The sequence below is a fragment of the Blastomyces gilchristii genome (genome assembly GCF_000003855.2).
Source record: "Blastomyces gilchristii SLH14081 genomic scaffold supercont1.7, whole genome shotgun sequence".
Taxonomy (NCBI): Eukaryota; Fungi; Ascomycota; class Eurotiomycetes; order Onygenales; family Ajellomycetaceae; genus Blastomyces; species Blastomyces gilchristii.
The window spans coordinates 2,297,848-2,320,881 of record NW_003101676.1 but is presented as its reverse complement, the minus strand read 5'-3'; the positions used below and the strand labels follow the sequence as shown (position 1 = coordinate 2,320,881).

The following is a 23,034-nucleotide window of genomic DNA, read 5'->3' as shown; positions in this document are numbered from 1 at the left end:
TTTTTTTCGAGAGCATGATCAACTTTTCTTGCCCCATTCAAGCTAACTTTCATTCACATGCGCATATACAGATCCTATTATCATCATGAGATCTAATAATGATGGAGTTGGGACTGCATCGCATCAGCAGAGACATAGGTCTAGTGAAAATATGTAGTTATGATGAATTGATAAAAAAAAACTATGGATGTTCAACTGTGTCTCTAACCAAAATACCCGTCCACAATATTACTCTCATTATTGGGAATGAGCGGCAAATCATGAAGAATCAATACTACTGTCGATAAATGGAGAACGCCGCTATGGAATATATTGTGAATGAGGCTGTTATAGACAGGTGCAATAAGATCCTGGAAAACAACTCAAATATAAGAAACGTCTTATGAAGGATCTATTAAGGATAACCAATGCATGTACGAAATGTTTCAGGCATGAGCACACCAAAATATATTTAGTCTATGCTCCTGGTGTTAGGTGGGATGGAATAAAAGTATGAAGACTGCAATTAGATGCATCCCTGAGTGGGTTGAAGGAGTAAGGGTTCAAAGCGGGAGGTTGATAGAGAAGGCGATATAGATAGGTATCTGCATCTTCTCGATAAGCTGGAACAGTCAAATGAATCCCTTTTTTGTTTTTTTATTGTAGTTGACAATTAAAACTAGACGCCATAAAGCCCACGTTATGTTCATAATCAAAGGATTCGAGATAAGAAAGAAAGGTGAGAAAGAAGTTGTAGATTTCTCAGGGGTGGGTGTGGGGAGTGACCATAAAAATAGACAGCAACGACCGAAAGTGAGAAAAGGATATGTTTATCTGGTCGGAATACAAGTAGGGGACACACCTTCATCCACCCCCATACTCTGGCATATCATCGTTCGTCAGTAAATTACATTCAAGCTGTGGCCCACATTTGGTGCAAATGGGCAGACAAGTGTGGAGACGACATGTAAGCGAAACACGTAAGAGTCAAAGTTTTAGATCAGCGCGTTCTATATTTGGGGTAGACCGCAGATAATTGTGCAGCGAAACAACACAGAATGTCGACAAGCAAAAGATTAACGTGGATATTCCATGCAGAAATTGGGCCATCTAAAATCATGAGCAGGACCTGGGGGCGTAAAATAGAAAGGCATAAGATGATGACATATAGATCAGAGATGGAAAATAATAAAGTAGTAATAAAGAAGGCATGGGTATCGGAGTTAAGGAGTGGAAGAGGAAGATGTTGAGTGTGGTTATTTTCCATCTGGTGTAAGGTTGGATTGTTCACAAGGGTCTTAAGAACTAGCCACCGCCTTTCTGGGCCTTCTCCTGGGCCCTGCTGATTCGGGCAGCTCTAACTAATGGCGCGAGGCTAGGAAGCGGCTCGCACAAGGACATGAAGTTGTGCTACGCGAGTTGAGTTAGCAATTGACGAATATTCGGCGAATATGGCACCAGAGCCGTCTATGGGAAAATCGCCCACCTTGAGCAAGTCATGCGCAGAAGCTCTTTTCTCCGGATCAACCCTCAACGCGAAATGCAAAAATTCTCGGAAAACTGGTGACAGGTTTTGCTCATCTTTAATAGTTGGGGTTCCATTTGTGGCGATAAGATAGAGAGCACGCAGCGGTGATTCGGTGAGATAAGGAGGCTCTCCTTCTATCATCTCAATCGCCATAATACCCAAGCTCCAGATATCGACTTTACGCCCGTATTCCTTGCGTGTGACAACTTCAGGGGCCATCCAATACGGAGTTCCAACCATGGTGTTGCGCTTGTTCTGCGAGTCGTTGATTTGAGCACAAAACCCAAAGTCGGCTAGTTATTTGTCAGCAATAGTAAATAATAAGGTCTAGGTAATTGAAGACTTACTGAGTTTGATGTTGCCATCCAGGGAGAGAAGGATATTATCAGATTTAATATCTCGATGGATAACACCTTTCGAATGGAGGTGTTGTAGGCCGTTGAGAGTCTACTTTAATTAGTACCGCTATTTGGCGTTCTGCCCGCCACGGGCCGGGGGGGGGGGGGGGGAGGGGGAATGATGTATCCGGGCCATACCTCTCTACACACTGCCGCAATCTGGCCTTCTGTCATAATGTTGAAGGTAACAACATCGGTCAAACTCCCTCCCTCCATATATTCCATTATGACCCAGAGGTCGCCTCCATGTAAAAAGCTGTCCATAAAATTGACGATGTTTTTGTGCTTGCTGTCTTTCATCACCAGAATCTCATTGATGATAAGATCTTTCTTTGGTTGAAGTTCAAGGTTCATTTGTTTGATCGCCACACATTTGTTGGTCCCGTTCTCATAAGCGGTGTAGACGCCACCGGACGCACCCTGTCCAATTTTATTCAAATTCCTATACTTACGGGTCGGATCACCACTAGAGCATATCGCGTTGAGCCGGGCCTTGATATCAAACCCATTGTTCTGACGGGTTCGCTGACGCGGTCGGGGAGATGGACCAAGGTGACCCTGCTGTTGCTGGTGCGGTGTCTGCTGTATTGCTGGTGCCTTTTGGGGAAAGTGTTGTTGAGGTGTTGGGGGTGTGAACTGCTGGTGTTCAGGCCTCGACGACGACGGATTTGTTAAACCGGTTGATGGTTGGTGCTGTTGTTGAATAGGAGGAGGGACATGTTGCCGATGCATGCGCGGTGGCTGCGATTGGGATTGTGGTCCTTGCTGTTGGCGTTGGCTTCTTGAACGCTCCAGCTGTTTATTGGAAATGGCATGTTGAGCGGCAGTAATGGCTTGTTCCTGAAGCTGCTGATATTGAGCGGGAGACGTAACTTGTGCCGGGACGTTTCTTCCAAGGCTTGCCTCATTGGCATTCGAATTAGATCGACTGGGGCGGGTTTCTAGGGGCAATTGGCTAGATTCTGGGGCTGGTCGTGTCGTAAATGAATGCGTAGGTAACTCCTGCACCGGCCGATTTGACCCATTGACGCTTTCCTTTGAAATAGGGGGTGGGGGGGCAGGTCGAACAGGAACCAAGTTATTAGTTGGTAAAACTGGGGGTTTGGGAGCGGCACGGTTTGGCACTCTACTAGACAGGGATGGACTTTTGTTGGGGGAGAGGGGGTTGGCGCCAGATGAGGAGCGCGGGATTGGTGGTGGTGCTCTGGGATTTTCAAAGCTCCCCTCATGGTTCTGAGGGAATCTTGGACTGGTGGGGGGCGAGTTTATGGGGTGTAGTGGTGTAGTATAGGAGCTGGGGCCCAGAGCGCCGGGGGACCCTTTTGAAGCAGGACCAGTGTCATTATGCTCGTGGGCCACTGCATGGTCAAACTTGTGCCAGACCTCGTCTTCATCCCGGCCACCAGCGGTTTTCTCGTAAAATTTCATGATATCTACCATGGTTTGTGGATGCTGTTCTTGTTCCTTCCTCGAAATACCGCTCTCCTGCAGCATACGTTGCCAGTCTTTGGGCAAACCCTAACGGCAAACCAAAAGAGCTTGTTAGTTCAATAACTTTGATAACAAGACTACATAATATCAACCGACACTGAAGCCTTTATAGTCCTAATCGAAAAACAGAAACGGAGGGGAACAAAAAAAAAAAAAAAAAAAAGAAAATTGCATAGGAGCAGTAAAAGAAGAAGTGTGAAGAAGATACCGTAAATTGACCTGTTTCATTATCATATCCAACATGGGTGACATGAACAGGATTTTCGGGCGCTGAGATTTTGATGTTTCGAGGAGAGCCTAGCATGCTGTTCATGAAGTTGGAGAACCCCGTTTTACGTCTACTCAAACCTAGCCTGCCACCGCCGCCGCCACCACCTCCGCTCTCATCAGAATATCGCTTTGACGATGAAATGTTCGCGCCATCTTCAGCGGGAGGGGTAGGGGAGGGATCCATGGGTTGTGGGGCGGATGTGAAGCTGGCAGACTCTCTCAGGGAGGGCTTTGAGGATCCGGGGCCAGGGCTAGTGTTGTAAGAGGGGAGGAGAGGTGGACGACGGCTAGACTGGGGTTCGTCGCCTGGGCTGGATGAATCTAGGGCGTTGAGCATAGTCCGCGCGTCGAAAGCGCTTCCTATGAAATCATCGGAACTTCGATCGGTAAAGGAAAGACGATGGGGATATTGAGGGCGGGGATGGATAGAGGTGTTGGACAAAGACGGGCCAAAGTCGTTTGTAGGAGCTGTGGTGAGGACTGGTGATTGGTGAGCGCTGTGCTGATCGAGAGAAGAGGAGGAGGAACCGAAGGCGTCGTTGGATTTGGTTCGGAGGTGTTCACGGCTAGAACCAGCGTGGGAGCGGGGATAGACTGGGGCAGAAGGGTGTCGTCGAAGAGATGTGGCGCTTGGTTGTTTCTTAAGAGACCAGGAACTGGAAGATAGTTGATGGGGATGTTTGTGAAGTTTGGTGGAAGGACGTCGTTGTTTGAGAGGAGGGGGGTTTGCTTGGTCCATAGTTATCCCTGGGATCAAGGATCGAAAGCGCCCGACCGCGGCCACGACAGCAGCGACAGTAATGTAATGACAACGAACAGGACCAACAACCAGACCACGACGACTGAAGCCGCCGCGAGAGAATAGCAGGCAGAAGAGGGCGAAGAGACAAAATCACCGAGAGTAGCAATTGGCAGAGAGCGAAAAGACGAAAGACGGTAAGAAAGTACGAAGAAGGGATTGGGAGGAGTGTAGTGTGTGGCGGCAACAAGCAGCAACTGAAGGGGGTTACGAGATGGGATCGATCGAGGGAAGAGAGAAGCAGAGAGAAAGAGAGGGAGAGGAAATAGTTTTAGATCGCAAGCCACCACCACGATAGGATAGAGAGGGAAACTGGCTTGACTGGCAACAACCTAATAGCTGTTCGTTTTCGTGGGAGGGAGCCAACCTCTCTCTCTCTGCACCCTACCCTACCCTACCCTGGGGTAATTAAAACTTTTAGTTAAAAGACTCTGGTGAAAAAAAAAAAAAAAAAAAAAAAAAAAAGCAAGGCGTGGGGTGGGATTGGTGAAAGAGATACCAGGGGAATAGGAGAAAGAAGGATGAGTATGTAAATAATAATAATAATAATAGGTAAATAGGTAAATAGGTAAATAGGGAACGAAAGCGATACGATACGCTGCAGTGGAATTGGAAACGCAGGCTTGAGCGTTGCTGTGCTGTGCTGGAGTTGCGCAGCGAATGCGACGGGGGGAAGAAGAAGAAGAAGAGATTTGTTTCGTTGAATGGTTGGTTGTGAGGAATAATAATAATGAGTAGCGGAGGGAAGGGGATGGTTTGGTTTGCTGCGATATACTTGGTACCGTACATGTATGTGTGTTATGTGTGTATGTGTACATGTACAGTACATGTACAATACCAAACAAGTATAGTCCAATACAGTACAGTCCTATACAATATCATACAATACGAAAACAGTTATAATGTATAATGCAAGTAGAATCTTCCCGACAAATGGTGGTGGTACGGTACGGTACCACATAAGTACAGTACATGTATGTATTGTACACATACAGTACAGTACCTTCCTCGTTATAGGCGTGTGTCGCGCGCCCTGAGCGAGACTCGAATAGCGGGTAATACCGTACGCGTGGCCATAAAACATTATTATTATTATTCCCCGCGGGTAACCACAGACGCTTTGTTTACATTCTTATTCTTATTATTATTATTATTACAGATCGATCGCATGGTTAACTTAATAAGTTAGTTAAACTACTTATTACTATCCATGGAGGGATCCATCTTTGACCGGCGAGGCGTGACGTGACGGATGTTCAACAAAAAAGAAGCTATTCTGCTTCGCCTTTCTGCTGGATGCTACTTACTCTACATGTTTCCTTTGCTACCTTAGGCCATTGTCAGCTGTGTGAGTGTGTAAGTATGTGGTTTCATCTCATAAATAGCTCCGGGGAGGCCCGAGAGCGCGATGATGAGTATTTGTGTTAGGTTAGTTTAACACTGCAATGTGCGTGGTGTGTTTTATAATTATTATAAAGAGATGGGATGGAAACCACGCCAAATTTCACTGCCCTGTATTCGGTACTATGACGACCAACAGCTTCATCATACGGAGTACAAGAGCCTACCTACCCTACCCTGCACAGGCGTTTTGATCTCTTCGGCTTGAACCCATCGTGTCATATCTATCCTATCTTGCGTGTTTTTGCTGGCTATACTCCGTACATGAGTATCAAATGCGTCGTGGTGGCCAGGGAAATTACTGTCAGCAGCATAATTTGAGCCTCCAAAGGGTTGATCGAGAAAGGTCCTGGCGCTTGGGCGCAACCAAGGTTTTTTTAATCTGTAATCTTATATTAAAAGATAAAAAAAAAGACAAAAAGATTAATAAAAGATAATGGCACCAAAGTTTTTTGCCACACGCAGGACTTGGACTACACTAACCACGATGTACAATAATGTGCAGTAACTACAAGTACATGTACATGTACATATACAGTAACCATACGAAAATGAAGCCATGAGAAGATTAATTGAACCGCTCTTCCACTGCACCACACTGGCTGTCGGTTTGTCCAGATTTGCCAGGGCTTGCCAGGCCTTAACTAGACGTTAATGAGTAGTTACTACTATTAAAGTTAAGTTATGCTGAAAAATAAAGTCTTCGACAATTAAACATAGGAAGTTAGTAGAAAAGTTAAACTGGTTAACTTAAATATAACTACGGAGTACGTACCGTACCAAGGGCAACATTAAATTTAGTCACGAATTGGGGTTGGCTACTTCAGATTCGTGGATCAGTACAAGTAGTTAGTCCTTTGTTTCTTCCAGCACTCGCAATAATAATAATAATAATAGATGATTTGTGTTGCCAGAAGAGGGTCTGGTCTCTCTCGGTCTCTACAGTCAGTCAATACCTGTGTAATTGACTGATTCATCTTATTAGTTATTAAATACGCTGTACGGAGTAACTAACTACTCCGTAGTGAGAAGAAAGATCTCTGCTGAACGAGATACTTCCCATGGAAGTGTGGATATTTGTATCCATCCAATAGATAACCTCTTAAACTGTTGCATGCGATCAGAAGAACTTCCAGTAATAAAGGGTATTATTGTTAAAGGGCGCTATGAACATCGGTATCTATTTCCAGCTTCAAAGTCCGTACGGAGTACATAATACATAATAATACTGCGTACATACGCAGTAATAACTAATAAGTAACTAAGTAATTAATGGGTCACTATAACGTTATAGATAAGTCTAATGCCCAATGCGGCTAGCTCTTTGCGAACTGCAACGTTGCCTCCAAGTCCAAAGGTTGAACGACGAACTTCTTCGAAACCTCGACATCCGAACCTCAAACCAACATCTTCGAAAAACAAGCAAAGAAGCGAGGAAAGCCGCTCAATTGCACGTCGACGTCCTATTCCCCAATTCACTTCGAACAGCATTCGCTATCTTCTAGCCTCTCATCGTTACCCGCCAGTTTGGATCCGTTTTTGGTGTCCGTGATGGAGTGATCAATTCGCTTTTCCCTCCCTCCTCCTTCCGTCTCTCTCGTGCTCTCCCGACTCCGCGGTCCATTTACCTCTCTTCAATTTCATTTTAGCTACTTCAATTCAGTACATATTGCTTGTTTCTGCTTTGGAATTGGTTATATCGACCTGCCTTACAGTATGTGTCCCTACAAACATTCCCCAGCTTGAAATCCAAGCTTCCTCTTTTCTTCTTTCTTTTCTTCTTTTTTTTTCCCCTCTTTTACCGCATCTTTTATTGTTTCTGGCCCAGCAAGTGGTGATTGCATGCATTAATAGCAATCAACAGTTTCTCTTTTTTTTTTTTTTTTTTTTTTGGTGAACCGCATAAGTCTATAGTTTGAGCCTTACTCGTTTCGAATCTCTCCCTGTCAATCCAGTATGAGTGCCCACATGCTCGAACCCACCGCCAATGGAACCACCACGGTGAGCTCCAAGTCGCCAGCCGCCCTCCTTAAAGAACAACACACCCGTGACGACTCTCACAAGGTCACTGTGGAAGATGTACCCGATGAGTATGATATCCAGCATCCGTCGCCGTCTGGTCCCGCTACGCAAGCCCCTGTAGAGTCCTTGGAACCCAGCCCAAGTGTCCCTAAGACTTCTGCGGCTGTCGAGAAGCCGTCTATGGACTCGGTTTCCTCTGTTACCACCGCCAACTCCGCTACCCAAAAGGCTCCGACTTTTGATGTGCAGTCTGAGGAGTTGTTTCCTGCATTGGGTGGAGCGCCAAATTCCCGCACCGCTACAGCTGTTCCAATGGCATGGGGTGCGAGGAAATCAGCAGGTCGAAATCCACCTACTGCCAACGGCTCGTCGAACTGGGGGCATCCGCCATCGCAGTTTTCGAGTAACGCTTCCTCACGTACGCCAACACCAGCTCCCGGTTTGGTCACATCTAATTCCATGACGGCCACATCGAGTGGTGGCGCTCTGGGAGGCCCAAAGATTATGACCATGCCAGGCAAGCATGTCGAGAGAATTCGTTTCGCTCCTTCGCAGATGCTCCCACGGAGCCAGTTGAAGAAACCTATAAGGGATATCCTTCGCGATACTAGTAGGAGATTCAAGGCCGTTGTGGACATGTATAACGGCCCTGGGGAATCCATCATTTTCGAAGGCAAGGGATCCGTGGACGCTGTTCGCCAGGCACTCAAGGAAGTGGCCCAACAGGTTGGTTCCAAGGTATGTGGATTTCTAAAATACCCCTTTCCATGCCCCGCGTTATGTGTCCCCCAGCTGACCACAAGGGGAAAAAAAAATCCTGCTCATAAAAGCAATCCGTGCTCGTGCCAATTCCGGCGTCAGCTAGACCTCATATCATTGGCCGGCAAGGAGTGGTTGTGCAGGGAATTCATGACCGAACCGGTGCTCGAATTAATGTCCCCAGGCCAGAAGGGCCGTCACTTGCCGACGATGATGATAGTGTTACAATAGATGTTCGCATTGAAGGGGATGCTGTGGCCGCAGAAATGGCAAGAAGGGAAATAGAGACGATCGTGAAGGAACGGTCGTTTAATATCAACCTGCGCCTAAAAAGCATTGCACCTGAACTTTTCCCTTTCATTGCCGGCGCCCACAATATACATTTGCAGCAACTTGAAGAGCGTACGAAGGCACAGATTCGAATTCCGCACTATGACACATGGTCACGCCCCCCTCCCTCTGAGGCGGCCCAAGGCCAAATTAAATTTTCCCCTGATCCTGACAAGTACATTCAAATTTCTGGCGAGCGGAGTGCCGCACAAGAAGCCCGCGCCGAAATTGAGAGACGTGCCGATGAATTACAGCGACAAATCACCGTACGACAGCTGGCAATCAATCGAGGACAGCATCAGTTTATTTTGGGCGGCGTCAACGATTCATTGCACGAATTCTTAGCCCAGACGGGCTGCTCGATAGTGCTACCACCCGCAAGTGACGATACAGAGTTTTTGACTATCACAGGGCCCCCTGACCAAATCGAATTCGGAATTAATCGTGCCATGGACCTGGCCACTAGCATGCAAATGGCCAGTATTGATGTATCTAGGCAGCACCCAACAGCGCCCGTTGGCGCCCATGTCCACGCTCGAGCTCTTACTTCCTACTTAAAGCAGCGACAAGCTATTAAGGAGCTAGAGAGGCTATATGATGCCCACATTGTTCTCCCCTCGTCGTCAGATGGCCCTGTTACCTGGGAAGTCTACTCGAGAGACGGGAAAAACACCATCCGAGCACGATCCGATATTGCCAACCTGATCCAGGCGCATCCTCCATCTAAACTTGCGCCATTACCCATTGACCCTTTCTTCCACTCCTATCTTCGCACCCGCATTGGGCCCCAACTGAAGGATAATTTTGGTGTACACTTAGTTCTACCAGATGACCCAGATAGTACCAATGTTGTACTCGTATACGAAGGAGAGACATGGGTCGCAGGAGTAGACGACCTCCCGAAACGTCGTCCGTTGCCTAATGAACTGGAGGTATTTGACAAGGCATTAGCGGAGGCAAAGAACCATCTTTTGATGTCTTTGGGGGATCAACACAACATCTGCACTAAAATAGTCATGGTTCCACTGAAGTATGTTTTTCCTCCATATTACGCGCGCAATACATTTTCCCATTTCACTTCTCTTTAATGGATCCTTAGATTTGCATAGTCTTACTCATCTATCAACTAGGTATCACGATAAACTCCGCAAATTCATTAACCGAGAACAACAAGCCAAAGGAGAGGAGTACATCCCTATCCGCGTTAGTGCGGCCGGAGAACAGATACAACTTCGTGGCCGTACTTCCGATGTCGAAGAACTCGCCTTTAAAGTCGAAGGTTTCGTTTTAGAGCAACAAAAGGACGATTTAGAGAGGGGTTACACTACCTCCTTCGATTTCCCACAAAAGTATGCAAATTTCCTTATTGGTAAAAGGGGCGAAAATATCAATAATCTCCGAGAGGAATTCGACGTTGACATCAAGGTGGAAAATGGCAAAGTCGAGGTCAAAGGCCCGAAAATCAAGGCGGATGGGTGTAGAGCCCGGATTATTGCACTGGGAAAAAAGTTAGAGGATGAGACTACCTTCGTGTTGAAGATCCCTCAGCAGTATCATCGCGATTTGATCGGACAAAAGGGCAGTCAGGTTAACCGCCTTCAAGACCGGTATAATGTTCGAGTCCAGTTCCCTCGAGTCTCCAATCTTCCCACAAACGACGACCAATCCGTTGCCGACACCACAAGCGAAATGGGGGCGAACCGAAACGTTCGTCCTACCCAGGCCACTGACGAGATTGTCGTTCGTGGCCCTCGTAAGGGTGCAGAAGGGGCTCGGGAGGAAATTCTTAGCCTCTACCAGTGGGTCGTGGACCACTCTCACGTGGATTCCGTGTCCGTCTCACAGAGCCAAATTCCTATGTTAATCGGCCAACGAGGCCGTGAAATGGATAGACTGCGGGCAGATACCGGCGCTCAGATCGATGTCCCTAGTGCCAACGACCCTTCAGATGCGGCTGGGAGGGTGACTATTAATCTCAAAGGGACGAAAAAACAAGTTGCAGACGCGAAGAAGTTATTGCTTCAGCGAGCGCAAGAGTTCGATTCAACTGTTGTCAAAACCATCGATGTAGACAAGAAGCACCACAAGGCGTTGATCGGTGGTGGCGGTTAGTACCCAACCTGTGTTTCTCTCGAAAAGTCATTATTAGCTAACTTTCAACAGGTGCGACTATTCGGAAGATTGTAAGTGATGCTGGTGGGCCGAGCGATGGGAGTGCAGCCCGGATGGTGAAATTTCCCCCCCCGGGTAGTGACGAGTCCGTTATTCGTCTGGAAGGAAACTCCGCAGTTATAGAAAGAATCGTTGCAGCAATCGAAGATTTCGTTCGAGAGAAGAACGACCAGATCGTAACATCTATTGATGTTCCCCAAGCACAACATAGATTTTTAATTGGTCGGGGTGGAGAAACTAGACGGAACATAGAGAGCCAGTTTAAGATCACTCTTGACATACCAAAACAAGGGTCTGGCCGCACTGACATTAAGATCAGAGGATCAAGTGATGCAGTTCACCAGGCGAAAGCTCACATCCAATCTCTTATCAAAGAGCAGCATGCCGACAGCATCCTGGTGCCAATTAATTTGCATCATGCGATTGCTGACAATGGCCTCTTGTTTCGCCGGCTCCGAAACGAATATCAAGTGAGCGTTGACCATGCTGGGCATCAAGTCCCGCCACGTCCTTCTCCTGTCGACTCTCGCAACGGAATTAATGGTCAGAACGGTTCTCTCCCCTTGATTACAGATGATCCTCACACCACCGCTGCCACGCATTCCTGGAAAATAGTGGACGTGGACCCTGGCGAATCAGCCCAGTCGAATTTGCCGAAGGCCATTCCCTGGGTTTTTTCAGGCACTCCAGACAATGTCGCAAAGGCAAAATCAATTGTCGAAATGTCTCTCCAGACAGCACCGCAACACTCTGCCACTGGATATTTGATCCTTCCAGACCCTAAAACTTATCGATTGGTTATCGGACCCGGTGGCAGCACAATCAACGAGATTCGCAAACAAACGAGCTGTAGGATCAACGTGCCAAAGAACCAGGCGCAAGGCGAGGCTATTGAGATCAAGGGACCAAGGGCTAGTCTGGAACCAGCTAAGGACATGATCTTGGAGGCTGTACTAGGCGGTGGCGCCAGAGGCAATGGATCCTACCGTTAATCATTGCGGGGAGGTTTCGAATATGTATGTACACTTACTTATACACCGACGCGCAGAAAGAACTTTGGAGAGGCAGATAAGACGAAGGTTAGAACCACTTACGTAGGCAAAGTTGATGTAGTTGTGGTAATCTCAACATCACGAGAATCAAAATTTCCTTTATCATTAGCGAAGAATCTGATATGTAGTTTCCAATGACAGCCCTCTATAGTGAATATCTACGAGCTGTGTGACTTTGTCTTTGATTTGAGTATTCTTGATAATGCATCGAGCCATTATTGCCGCTGCTGATATGGAGAACCTTCCCCCTTTTCCTATTCCAGGGGCAAGCAATTAGCTGACCGTCATGCCTTCGCTTGGCCTTGAGCATTACGATGCCCTTTAGGCGTAAGACATTGAACGTCTGTACTATCTGGAAACTCCCCCGTTTATAAACTCGGCTGTCGATATTTTGGGGTATGGTGGGAGTTTTTTGCAGAAGTAAGTTATGCCACTTCCCTTTCGTAAAACAAGTCTACAGCCGATTGCCGTCAGCATCTTAACAACAGCTGCACATCTTCTCTCAACTCTAAATTCTCCAACAAAGCAGGGAGCTGTACTTCAACAGCCCCGAGGCTAACATTTGTTCATCAATCGCGTCGGACTCTGCAAGCCGATTTACAATCCTCATGTAAGCTAGCTCGCATTGAAACACGCTTTCTAGGCTTTGCTGAGAGGAGTCCCTCTCCTCTCACACGGTGTCGGACTTCCTATCACCAAGAGAGACTGAGAACGGCCGAATAACAATGACCTCGCCCGAGTGTTAGCATCGAAGATGTTCGCGTCCACGAGACCGCACCCACGATCAATGGTGAAACTTCTCTTTGGTCGCTCTTCTCGCCATGGCGACCGGAAGAATCTTCATGTAAGAGTAATTTTTTATTTTTATTTTTTCTTTTTTGGACCAATTGACAAAAACAGTGGCCCCTGCGTTGACAATCCGAGATAGGTTACGTCATCATCATCACGTGAACCCTCATCCATCCCATCCACAGTTTCAGGCCATTATTTGTCCATTTGCTAGTAGGCCGTATACACTGGCCTTACTTTTACCTGAAGTAACTCTCTATTATATGTCATGTTTGTCATCTGCTAGTTCAGCCTTTCTTCTCGAAACTAGCATTTTCAAGACCACAGCTACAAAGTAGAGTGACCTTTTGCTTATAGATACCTCAGAATGCTTTCAACACGCGTTTTGAGCACTCAAAGACTTCTAACAAGTCTTCTCCCCTGTACGCGTGAGTTCAAGCTTGCTGATGCCCATCGCATTCGTCCAAGGCCGATCCACTCATCGCTTCGTGGTTTCTGCCGCGATATTGGTGGTGATGAGGAGTTTTCTTCCCTTAGTGAAGATCAACTTTAAGCAAGTTTATGCTGGTGTATATCCCACTGATTTTGCACGGGAAGCCATTCGTTTAAAGTCTACGCGACAAGAGTATTTGCTATTATCAGACAAATTCAACAGCTCAGAGTATGTCTTCTAGAATTTCTTTCCTGTTTATCTCTTCTCATGCTGACATTGAGCTGGATTAGATGTGACAAAAGGCAAAATTAAACGCCTTCGTTTCAACCGAGGACTGTCAGTGACCTCGATATTACACATACCAACTCCAATTCATGAGAGGCTTATTGAAACAACAAGAAAGGGGCTCATGAATTACTTTTTCTCGAGAAATGTTACAATGCCGTTTGTAATAGACTCAAATTCAACATTCTATATCGGTGCTGATGATAGCGATACTATCCGCCTCGTTCCTGATCTTGCCATTAGTTCTGCCTCGCCGCGACCGTTCCTCGTCCTTGAAGTTGGTTTTAGTGAAAAGTACGATGATATGCTTGAAACTGCCAAGATAGTGCTCTCAGAATCGCCTGCAACAAAGTTCTCCGTTATAGTAAAGATCATTGAGAAGCCACTCTTTCGACCACCACTGAAACTCTCTGACTACCTCTGACATTCCTATCCCGTCGCCGCCGACAACCGAGGCCTGCTATTCATCCGATACAGAGGGCCCGATTATGATAAATGGCTTGAGATGGGTGGGTAAGATATCCGCGTTCTGGGAAATTTGGGGAAGAGATGCTTTAGGCAATCCGCTCATCAACGAGGAGAGATTGCTAAGTAATCATCTTTTCAAACAATAAATGAAGTGCTACTAGCTGTACCTAACCCATGATTATTACAATTATAGTGGTTTTATGACTCAGATATCTATCCCCATTCTTTAAAGCTAGATCTTACAGAACTGAGTGAAACGTGTACAGAAATTGCTATTAAAAGCTCAGTTTTAACCCGGGCAATACATGAATCACGTGCTCGGTTGGCGGTTACCATATGGGAAGAACGTAGGGTTAATTTACGGTGATTACACCGTGGATCCACCATTCCACCCGTGTCACGTGTCGCCGATTGTAACACATGTTCCATCATTATATTCAGTGACATGTCACTGAATATTAAATGTCAAGATGATGTTAAGACAGTACAGAACTTTCTAATATTATCATAACACTACTCAGTGACTGTGTAATTAACAGATATCATTATCAGAATACTACTAAGATATTACAAGGCACTGTATAATGTTCTATCAGTAAAATCAATACTATTAAGCTAGTTATCTATTACTCAGTATAATCACTGCTATTTATTAACTATTTATTCTATTTAAAGAAATGAAATATCTCAATTGTAATGTAATGTAAGAGGCTTACGCTGAATAGATCAGTATTATATTGATAGATCTTATATAACAAAGAGAAAAATGTTAAAGAAGGAAAAGAAAGAGAAAGTATGAGAATCAGTAATTAAAGTGAATATTTATATATGTATGTAATAATGTACACAGTGAAGCTTTAGAGTGGAAGAATCTATATGTATTTATAATAACTGAGAATCAGTGATTGAGAATGACTGAGAATTGAAGTGTATATATTCATAGCAGCTGAGAATTGATAATTGAGAATGACTGAGAATCAGAGTATACACATTTAAGAATGAAGTAATTGAAATCTGTGAAGTGTAATGAAATAGTCTATATAATTAATCAGACATAGTCTGTTATATTAGTTTCTCTCTTTCAGAAGCAGTTCTCATCAGTTAAGAGTTACTGTTTCAGATAATACAGAACTCAGAGTTCAGATTGATTAATTATAGCTGACTCATTTCACAAAATATTATCAGTTATAGCTGTGAGATCTCTCATTGAGAATATTCTCAATCTCTTACTTAAGCTTATTATCTTCTTCTATGATGCCTGACAGCTGTCAGTTGAAAGTCAGTTGAGAAGAAAATGAGTCAGTGACAGTGTGACAAAGCAAGCTTGTATAAAAGACATTATGATTTATGAATCTCTGATAATATATTAAGATGATAGTTATAACTATCTAGAACTTCTATCACTTTATACTTAATATGATGATAATTCAGTGTATAAGATGAATATATAATCTGTATATTCTTAAGATTCAATTACATTAAGTCTTCTATCTTATATTATTCAGCAGAGTCTTGATAAATATTAATTTAATTCTCTTGATCTTGTTTCACAGTTATCATGAAGATCTCTGCTTAGTCACAGATATCTCAGAGCTTTATTATTATATTATCAGTGATCTGAATCAGACTGCAGAAGTTTAATATAAACTGTATAATCTTTAGAAGATTCAACACTTTCATGTGATAATTATATATAAGAAAGAATGAACTTACATCTGTTGAAATGATATCTTATTCATTGATAGTAATCTCTGTATATAGAAGCAGATCATGTCAATCATCTTATAAGTAGTTACAGAACTTACAGAGATAATTCTTTATAGTCTGAGTTATCTGTTCTGATATATCATCAGTCTCAGAGTGATAGACAGTTAACAGACAGTATATAATCTTGAGAACTTGACAGATTCTTATTCAGAAAGTACTTATAAATTGACAGTTCTAATCTGATACTATGAATCTCAGTAATTCATGCATTCAATAGAACAGACTCTGTAGAAAAGCTTTGATAACTTATTCAGTATTCATCTTATTACAAGATTCTAATATTATACTCTTACTTAATTAATTTATAATGATTAGAATGTTTCTATAACTCTTACTCTTAGAGAGATTAACAGTGAAGTTAATTATTACATCTTATCAGATTCTATCAGAGATATTGAGTGATTTCAGTAGATCTTTTTTACAGTTCTTTCATAAGATAATAGAAGAATAACAGTTACAGTTTCAAATGAAATATTTGATACTGTTTAATATCTCAGATCAGTAGAACTCTCAAGAGATTATTTAATATAATTGTTTATAATCTAAGTGATTAGTTATATACAAATTATGCATCTCTTGCATTATCTGAGTGTATAAGAGTTTGAAGTAGAGAACTCAACATTATTCACAGAACTGCAGAGTGTTATTATCATTGATTAAGTATTCTGAGATGTTAATTCTTATATGTAGTTCTGAGAGGAATCAGAGTACTTCTTGATATACTACTTTAATAAGTGCTTGAAGAAGTTCATCAGTTTGAGCTGTTGCATACTATAATTCATTCAGTGTAGATTCAGAAGAAGTCAAGATATCAGTATTAGTATCAGTGTCAGTGTCAGTGACAGTTTGAAGAGAAAGTGTTCTAATCAGAGAAGTGTGTATAGTGCTATAAGCTGTTTCATCTTGATCAACTAATATCTTCAAATTCAAGAGCTGATGCTCTTGATTCATTCAGTAAGTATCTATTATATCAGATGACATATCTTGCTCTTGTTATAAGAGAGCATCTGTCATCGAGTTCTGACTGTCAGAACAGTAGTGTATTATAAAATGAAAGCAGCTTAAGAACTCAGATTATAATATCTGTTGTTTAATAAGTTTACAGATAGTTGTGAAGTGCTTGAGATTCTTATAATCTGTGATTATCTCAAATTCAGAGATGCTTCAGAGTTCAGAGTCTCATTCTTCTAAACAGTGTACAATCGCGAGAAGTTCATCTCAGAATATATTATAAAGAGAGTCTCATGATAATTCAGAGTTCTTATCATTTATCTTTTTTAACTTAATACTGTGATTCACTTCTGAACCTCGTAAGAGAGGTAGATTTGTAACATTATTATCTTATCAGAAGACATCTAGATATTCATAATATTATTAAGAGAGTTTTGTATAAGAATCTATTGTTATAACACAGAATAACTTTTCTAGAGCCTTTTTAATATTAATCAGACTGGCAGAATAGATTGATACATGATTCTACTATCAGTGATCTTGTTAATGGTTTTGATAATAACTTCTTTTTCAGAGTATTTTATAAGTGTTGACAGAGATCTGTGTAAGATTCATAGTCTTATAAATATCATCTTTGTGAATCTTATTATTGTTAGAAAATATCAAGCTTCTGTTTTAAGCATTTAATAAGATGCCTTGTTCAGATAGTCAGACAAGTTCTAATATAAGATTATAATCAAGATTATCAACTTTATATACATAGACATCTTCACATTGATGTTCTCTCACATCTATGTTTAGTTTTACTATGTAATAAGTACAAACATCTTTTGAATCATCAAATTCTGTGAGAAGTCAGAGTTTTAATAAGAGAATATACTGAAGATTATAATGTCTTACAACTGAAGATTTTATCATTGTATAGTAACATAGACTACTATCTATCATAGCTTTCATATTATACATGTTATCAATCACAGTAGATACAAGAATTACATTTATTGTTATTTTCTCTTCAAATTATTATCATCTGATCTCTTCAAGCTTCTGTTTGTAAATTTGAATAGAAGCTAATCTTTTCTCTGTTTCATTAGAATATTCTTGTAGTTATCTTTCAAATCTTTCTTCACTGCAATGTGATTGATGCAGACAGACACTGATTCATTTCTTAAGTAAGAAAACATATAGATTAATCAGCAGTTAAAAGTAATATACTCTGATTAATTACAGTTGATACATACTTCTTATTGATATTGATCAGTGACTTCTTCAGAAGTGATCTCAGAAACTCAGAAGCCTGTTCAGATAATGAAGACCCTTGCTTATATATAGATATTTAAGTCTATTCAATTTATAATATCTGCATTATTGTTATTCTTCAGTACAGATGTATAAGTGACTGAGATGTAATATCTTCTATCACTGTTCTATATACTCTTGAGCTTGATAAGACAGTTATTCAATGTTCAGAGCTGTGTGCAGAAGCCTTCATAAGTTAAGTCTTTATTTACACTTATAAGAGTCTGTAAGAGTTTGAAAGTTAATGTCTTCTTGAGCATGCTAATCTTCATTCAATTCTCTCAAGATTGATTATCTGCTTCTAAGATCTTGATATTGAAGTCAGAGATAAATGTTGTAAGAGAAATGTTTCTCTATCAGATACTCTGTAATCAATCTAATACTTTCTGTTACATAGCAGTGTCTCAGAACAGAATATCAAGATATTTAATAATATTATCAGATATTCATAACACTGATTCACATGCTTTCATTCATGAATGAAACTTCTGTTTCATACAATTCTTCAATTATTCATTAATATATTAATCTTGATTGATTAATAAACTGATGACATCTTCATCTATACTCAGTTTTATAAGCATTTTCATTCTTTATAATGAGTAGAGAGTGAGATTAGAAGTATTAAAATATATAGAAGTATCTAAATATTCTTTCAGTGCTTTTATATTTAATTCTGTAGATGTTGAAATTGCATGAGTTAATCATTGAATCTCTTCATATTGAAGTTGTTAAGTCACATTAGACTGACCGTGTGACCGTGTCTGGGACCAGGACCAGATTTTTTGATAGTCTCATTACCAATTCGACCGATCCCATTACATGGTTTTAACATTCAATAGTAGTCTCATACTGTCCCAGTGGGACTTACTGTCTACTCTTGTCACATTTTCCAAATGAGACCATGATTTCCACTTCTCAATTTAAATTATTTTTATTACTTTAAATGACTTTAAATCTCATTTGAGTGTTACCAAAAAGCATTACTTTTTAAAAAATTAAAAATAGTCTAAAAAAAACCTTAAAATGTCTAAAAATAGTAACTTTATGCCAAGAATGGAACTAAATGGGACCAAATGAAACCACTTTCTCATTTTTTTCAAGTCATGGTTTCATTTTAAGATCTGATATATAGTCACTTTACATGTTTTTTTAATAGTCAGTCCCAGCGGGATTCACGCCAAGAAATGTATAAGACCAGACCAAATGGGATCAAATGTGAAATTCATGGTCTCAGCGGCCAGTCTAAGTCACATACATGTCTGCTATCTATTGCTGTTATAATTTCAACATTGCTGAGAGTCACTGTGATATTACTTCTATACTTACACTTGAAGATTCTCTTATATTATCATTAGACATGATTATATTGTTTATCAGATGTGTAATATCTGTGAAATCTGAAGAAGTGTAATTATATTCTCATACATCTGAAGTGTCAGAACTCTCAGATCTTTCACTGATATTCTCTTATAAGATTTTACTCTCTTTGTAAGATCTTGTTACAGAGTCAGAATAACTGATAAGCAAGCTTCTATTTAAGAACTCAGTGTTGATCTAACTATTTAACTGTTTCTCTATTTCTTACACATTGTTACATGTTCAGATATCTCAGTGAATAATCATTTCTAATAAGAAGATAATGTGTGAATAATTATTTCTAATAAGAAGACAATGAATATTTTTCTAGTATAAGAGGCCTACACTGAATAGATCAGTATTATATTAATAGATCTTATATAACAAAGAGAAAAATATTAGACAAGAAAAAGAAAGAGAAAGTATGAGAATCAGCAATTGAAGTGAATATTTATACATGTATGTGATGGTGTACACAGTGAAGCTTCAGGGTGGAAGAATCTATACACATTCATGATGACCGAGGATCGGCGATCGAGAATGGCCGAGAATCGGAGCATACGTGTTCATGGCGGCCGAGGATCGGTGATTGAGAATGGCTGAGAATCAGAGCATACGTGTTCGAGAATGGAGCGGTTGAAATCTGTGAAGTGTAACGGAATAGTCTATATGATTGATCGGGCGCAGCCCGCCACATGTAAATATCTTATTACTTGAGACTTATATATTAAATAATTATTATTTTCATTACTATTCTGTATCAGAATATTATACAATACTGTCTTTCAAACTGCTAACAGTGTAATAATAGTGTAATTATCAGAATTCTCTTGTAAAATTAACAGATTCAGTAGATAATCATGCATAATATAATGTAGAGAAATAAGTGTAAAGAAAATTCACTTAACTTCTCTCATTTTATAAATAAATATAATTATAATTCAGTCAAGCTCTATCTCTTAATATTAAATAATACTCTCTGTAAGAGGCCTACGTTGAATAGATTGATATGATATTGATAGATCTTATATAATAAAAAGAAAAATGTTAAAGAAGAAAAAGAAAGAGAAAGTATAAGAATCAGTAATTGAAGTGAATATTTATATGTGTATGTAGTAATGTATATAATAAGGCTTCAGAGTGAAAGAATCTATACATATTTATAACAGCTGAGAATTGATAATTGAGAATAGCTGAGAATCAGAGTGTATATATTTGAGAATGAGACAGTTGAAATCTGTGAAGTGTAATGAAATAGTCTATATAATTAATCAGATGCAGCTTATCATATTAACTCTCTTCTTTCAGAAGCAGTTCTCATCAGTCAAGAACTGCTGTTTCAGATAATACAGAACTTGAAGTTCAGATCAGTTAATTATAGTTAACTTATTTTATAAGATATTATCAGCTGCAGCTGTGAGATCTCTTATTAAGAATATTCTCAATCTCTCACTCAAGCTTATTATCTTCCTCTATAATATTTACCAGCTGTCAGTCAGAAGTCAGTTGAGAAGAGAATAAGTCAGTGATAATTAGACTGACTGCTGAGACCACGAATTTCACATTTGATTTCATTTAGTCTGATCTTATACATTTCTTGGCGTGAATCCCACTGGGACTAGCTATCAAAAAAACATGTAAAGTAACTATATATCAGATCTTAAAATGAAATCATGACTTGAAAAAAATGAGAAAGTGATCTTATTTAATCTCATTTAGTCTCATTCTTAGCATAAAGTTACTATTTTTAGATATTTTAAGGTTTTTTTAGACTATTTTTAATTTTTTAAAAAGTAACACTTTTTGGTAACACTTAAATGAGATTTAAAGTCATTTAAAGCAATAAAAATAATTTAAATTGAGAAGTGAAAATCATGGTCTCATTTGAAAAATGTGACAAGAGTAAACAGTAAGTCTTACTGAGACAGTATGAAACTACTATCTAATGTTAAAACTGTGTAATGAGATCAGTCAAATTGGTAATGAGACTATTAAAAAATCTGGTCCTGGTTTCAGACATGATCACACGGTCAGTCTAGTGATGATATAGTGAAGTAAGCTTGTATAGAAGATATTATGAATTTCTAGTAATATGTTAAAACAGTAGTTATGACTATCTAGAACTTCTATTACTTTATACTTAATATAGCAGTAATTCAGTGTATAAGATGAATATGTGATTCATATATTCTTAAGATTCAATCATATCAAGTCTTCTATCTTATATTATTCAGCAGAGTCTCAGTGAACATTAATTTGATTCTCTTAATCTTATTTCATAGTTGTCATGAAGACCTCTGCTTAGTTATAAGCATCTCAGAGCTTTATTACTATATTATCAGTGATCTGAATCAGACTGCAGAGATTTGATATGAACTGTGTAATCTTTAGAAGATTCAACATCTTTATGTGATAACTGTGTATAAGAAAGAATGAGCTTACACCTGTTAAAACAGTATCTTATTTATTGATAGTAATCTCTGTGTGTAGAAGCAGGTCATGTCAATTATCTTATAAGTAATTACAGAACTTTTAGAGATAATTCTTTACAGTCTGAATTGTTCATTCTGATGTATCATCAGTCTCAGAGTAATAGACAGTTAACAGATGATATGTAATCTTAAGAACTTGACAGATTCTTGTTCAGAGAGTGCTCATGAATTAACAGTCTTAATTCAATACTATAGATCTCAGTAATTCATGCATCTGATATTATAGACTCTGTAGAAAAGCTTCAGTGACTTGTTCAGCATTCATCTTATTACAAGGTTTCAATATTATATCTTTGCTCAATCAATTCATGATGATCAGAATATTTCTATAATTCTTACTCTTAGAGAGATTAACAGTGAAGTCAATTGTCATATCTCATCGGATTCTATCAGAGACATTAAGTGATTTTAATAGATTTTTTCTACAGTTCTTTCATGAGATAATGAAAGAACAGTGATTACAGTTTCAGACAAAGTATCTGATGCTGTTTAATATCTCAGATCAGTAGAACTCTTAAGAGCTTATTCTATACAGTTGTTCATAATCTGAATAATCAGTTATACACAAATCATGCATCTCTTGCATTATTCAGATATGTAAGGATTTGAAGTGAGAGACTTAGTATTATTTATAAAATTGTAGAATGTTACTATCATTGAATGAATATTCTGAGATATCAGTTCTTATACATAGTTCTGAGAGAAATCAGAGTGCTTCTTGATATACTGCTTTAGTAAGAGTCTGAAGAAGTTCATCAGCCTGAGCTGCTGTATATCACAGTTTATTCAGTGTAGAGAAAGTGAAGATATTGATATCAGTGTCAGTTTGAAGAGAGAGTGTTCTAATCAGAGAAGTATGCATAATGTCATGAGTTATTCTATCTTAATTAATCAATATCTTTGAATCTAAGAGTCAGTGCTCTCAGTTCATTTAGCATATATCTATCACATCAGATAGTATATCTTGTTCTCATCACAAGAGAGCATCGT

General features: G+C 40.2%; 3 protein-coding genes across 4 annotated transcripts; 2 read left to right on the top strand and 1 right to left on the bottom strand.

Annotated features, from left to right (window-relative positions):
- Positions 1-34: 34 nt before the first annotated feature.
- On the bottom strand, positions 35-4,902 carry BDBG_04332 (STE/STE20/PAKA protein kinase). The gene is made up of 5 exons (XM_031721625.1): positions 3,605-4,902; positions 2,044-3,423; positions 1,855-1,954; positions 1,466-1,800; positions 35-1,389 (listed from the first exon to the last, which is right to left on the bottom strand). Exons 1-5 carry the CDS (start codon positions 4,403-4,405, stop codon positions 1,285-1,287), a joined length of 2,721 nt encoding a protein of 906 aa, XP_031578254.1. The 5' UTR covers positions 4,406-4,902; the 3' UTR covers positions 35-1,284.
- Positions 4,903-6,931: 2,029 nt separating this feature from the next.
- On the top strand, positions 6,932-12,460 carry BDBG_04331. 2 transcript variants are annotated; one of them, XM_031721624.1, is made up of 6 exons: positions 6,932-7,042; positions 7,161-7,580; positions 7,822-8,626; positions 8,719-10,007; positions 10,108-11,084; positions 11,141-12,460. In XM_031721624.1, exons 3-6 carry the CDS (start codon positions 7,823-7,825, stop codon positions 12,139-12,141), a joined length of 4,071 nt encoding a protein of 1,356 aa, XP_031578253.1. In that variant the 5' UTR covers positions 6,932-7,042; positions 7,161-7,580; position 7,822; the 3' UTR covers positions 12,142-12,460. The 2 variants fall into 2 exon arrangements, with proteins under 2 accessions (XP_031578253.1, XP_031578252.1); XM_031721623.1 differs by having other exon boundaries at positions 7,731-8,626.
- Positions 12,461-13,862: 1,402 nt separating this feature from the next.
- Positions 13,863-14,132, top strand: BDBG_04330 (uncharacterized protein; the record flags this gene model as incomplete). The annotated part of the gene is made up of 1 exon (XM_002625415.2): positions 13,863-14,132. The coding sequence occupies one exon, from the start codon at positions 13,863-13,865 to the stop codon at positions 14,130-14,132; it is 270 nt and encodes an 89-aa protein (XP_002625461.2).
- Between the last annotated feature and the right edge of the window lie 8,902 nt (positions 14,133-23,034).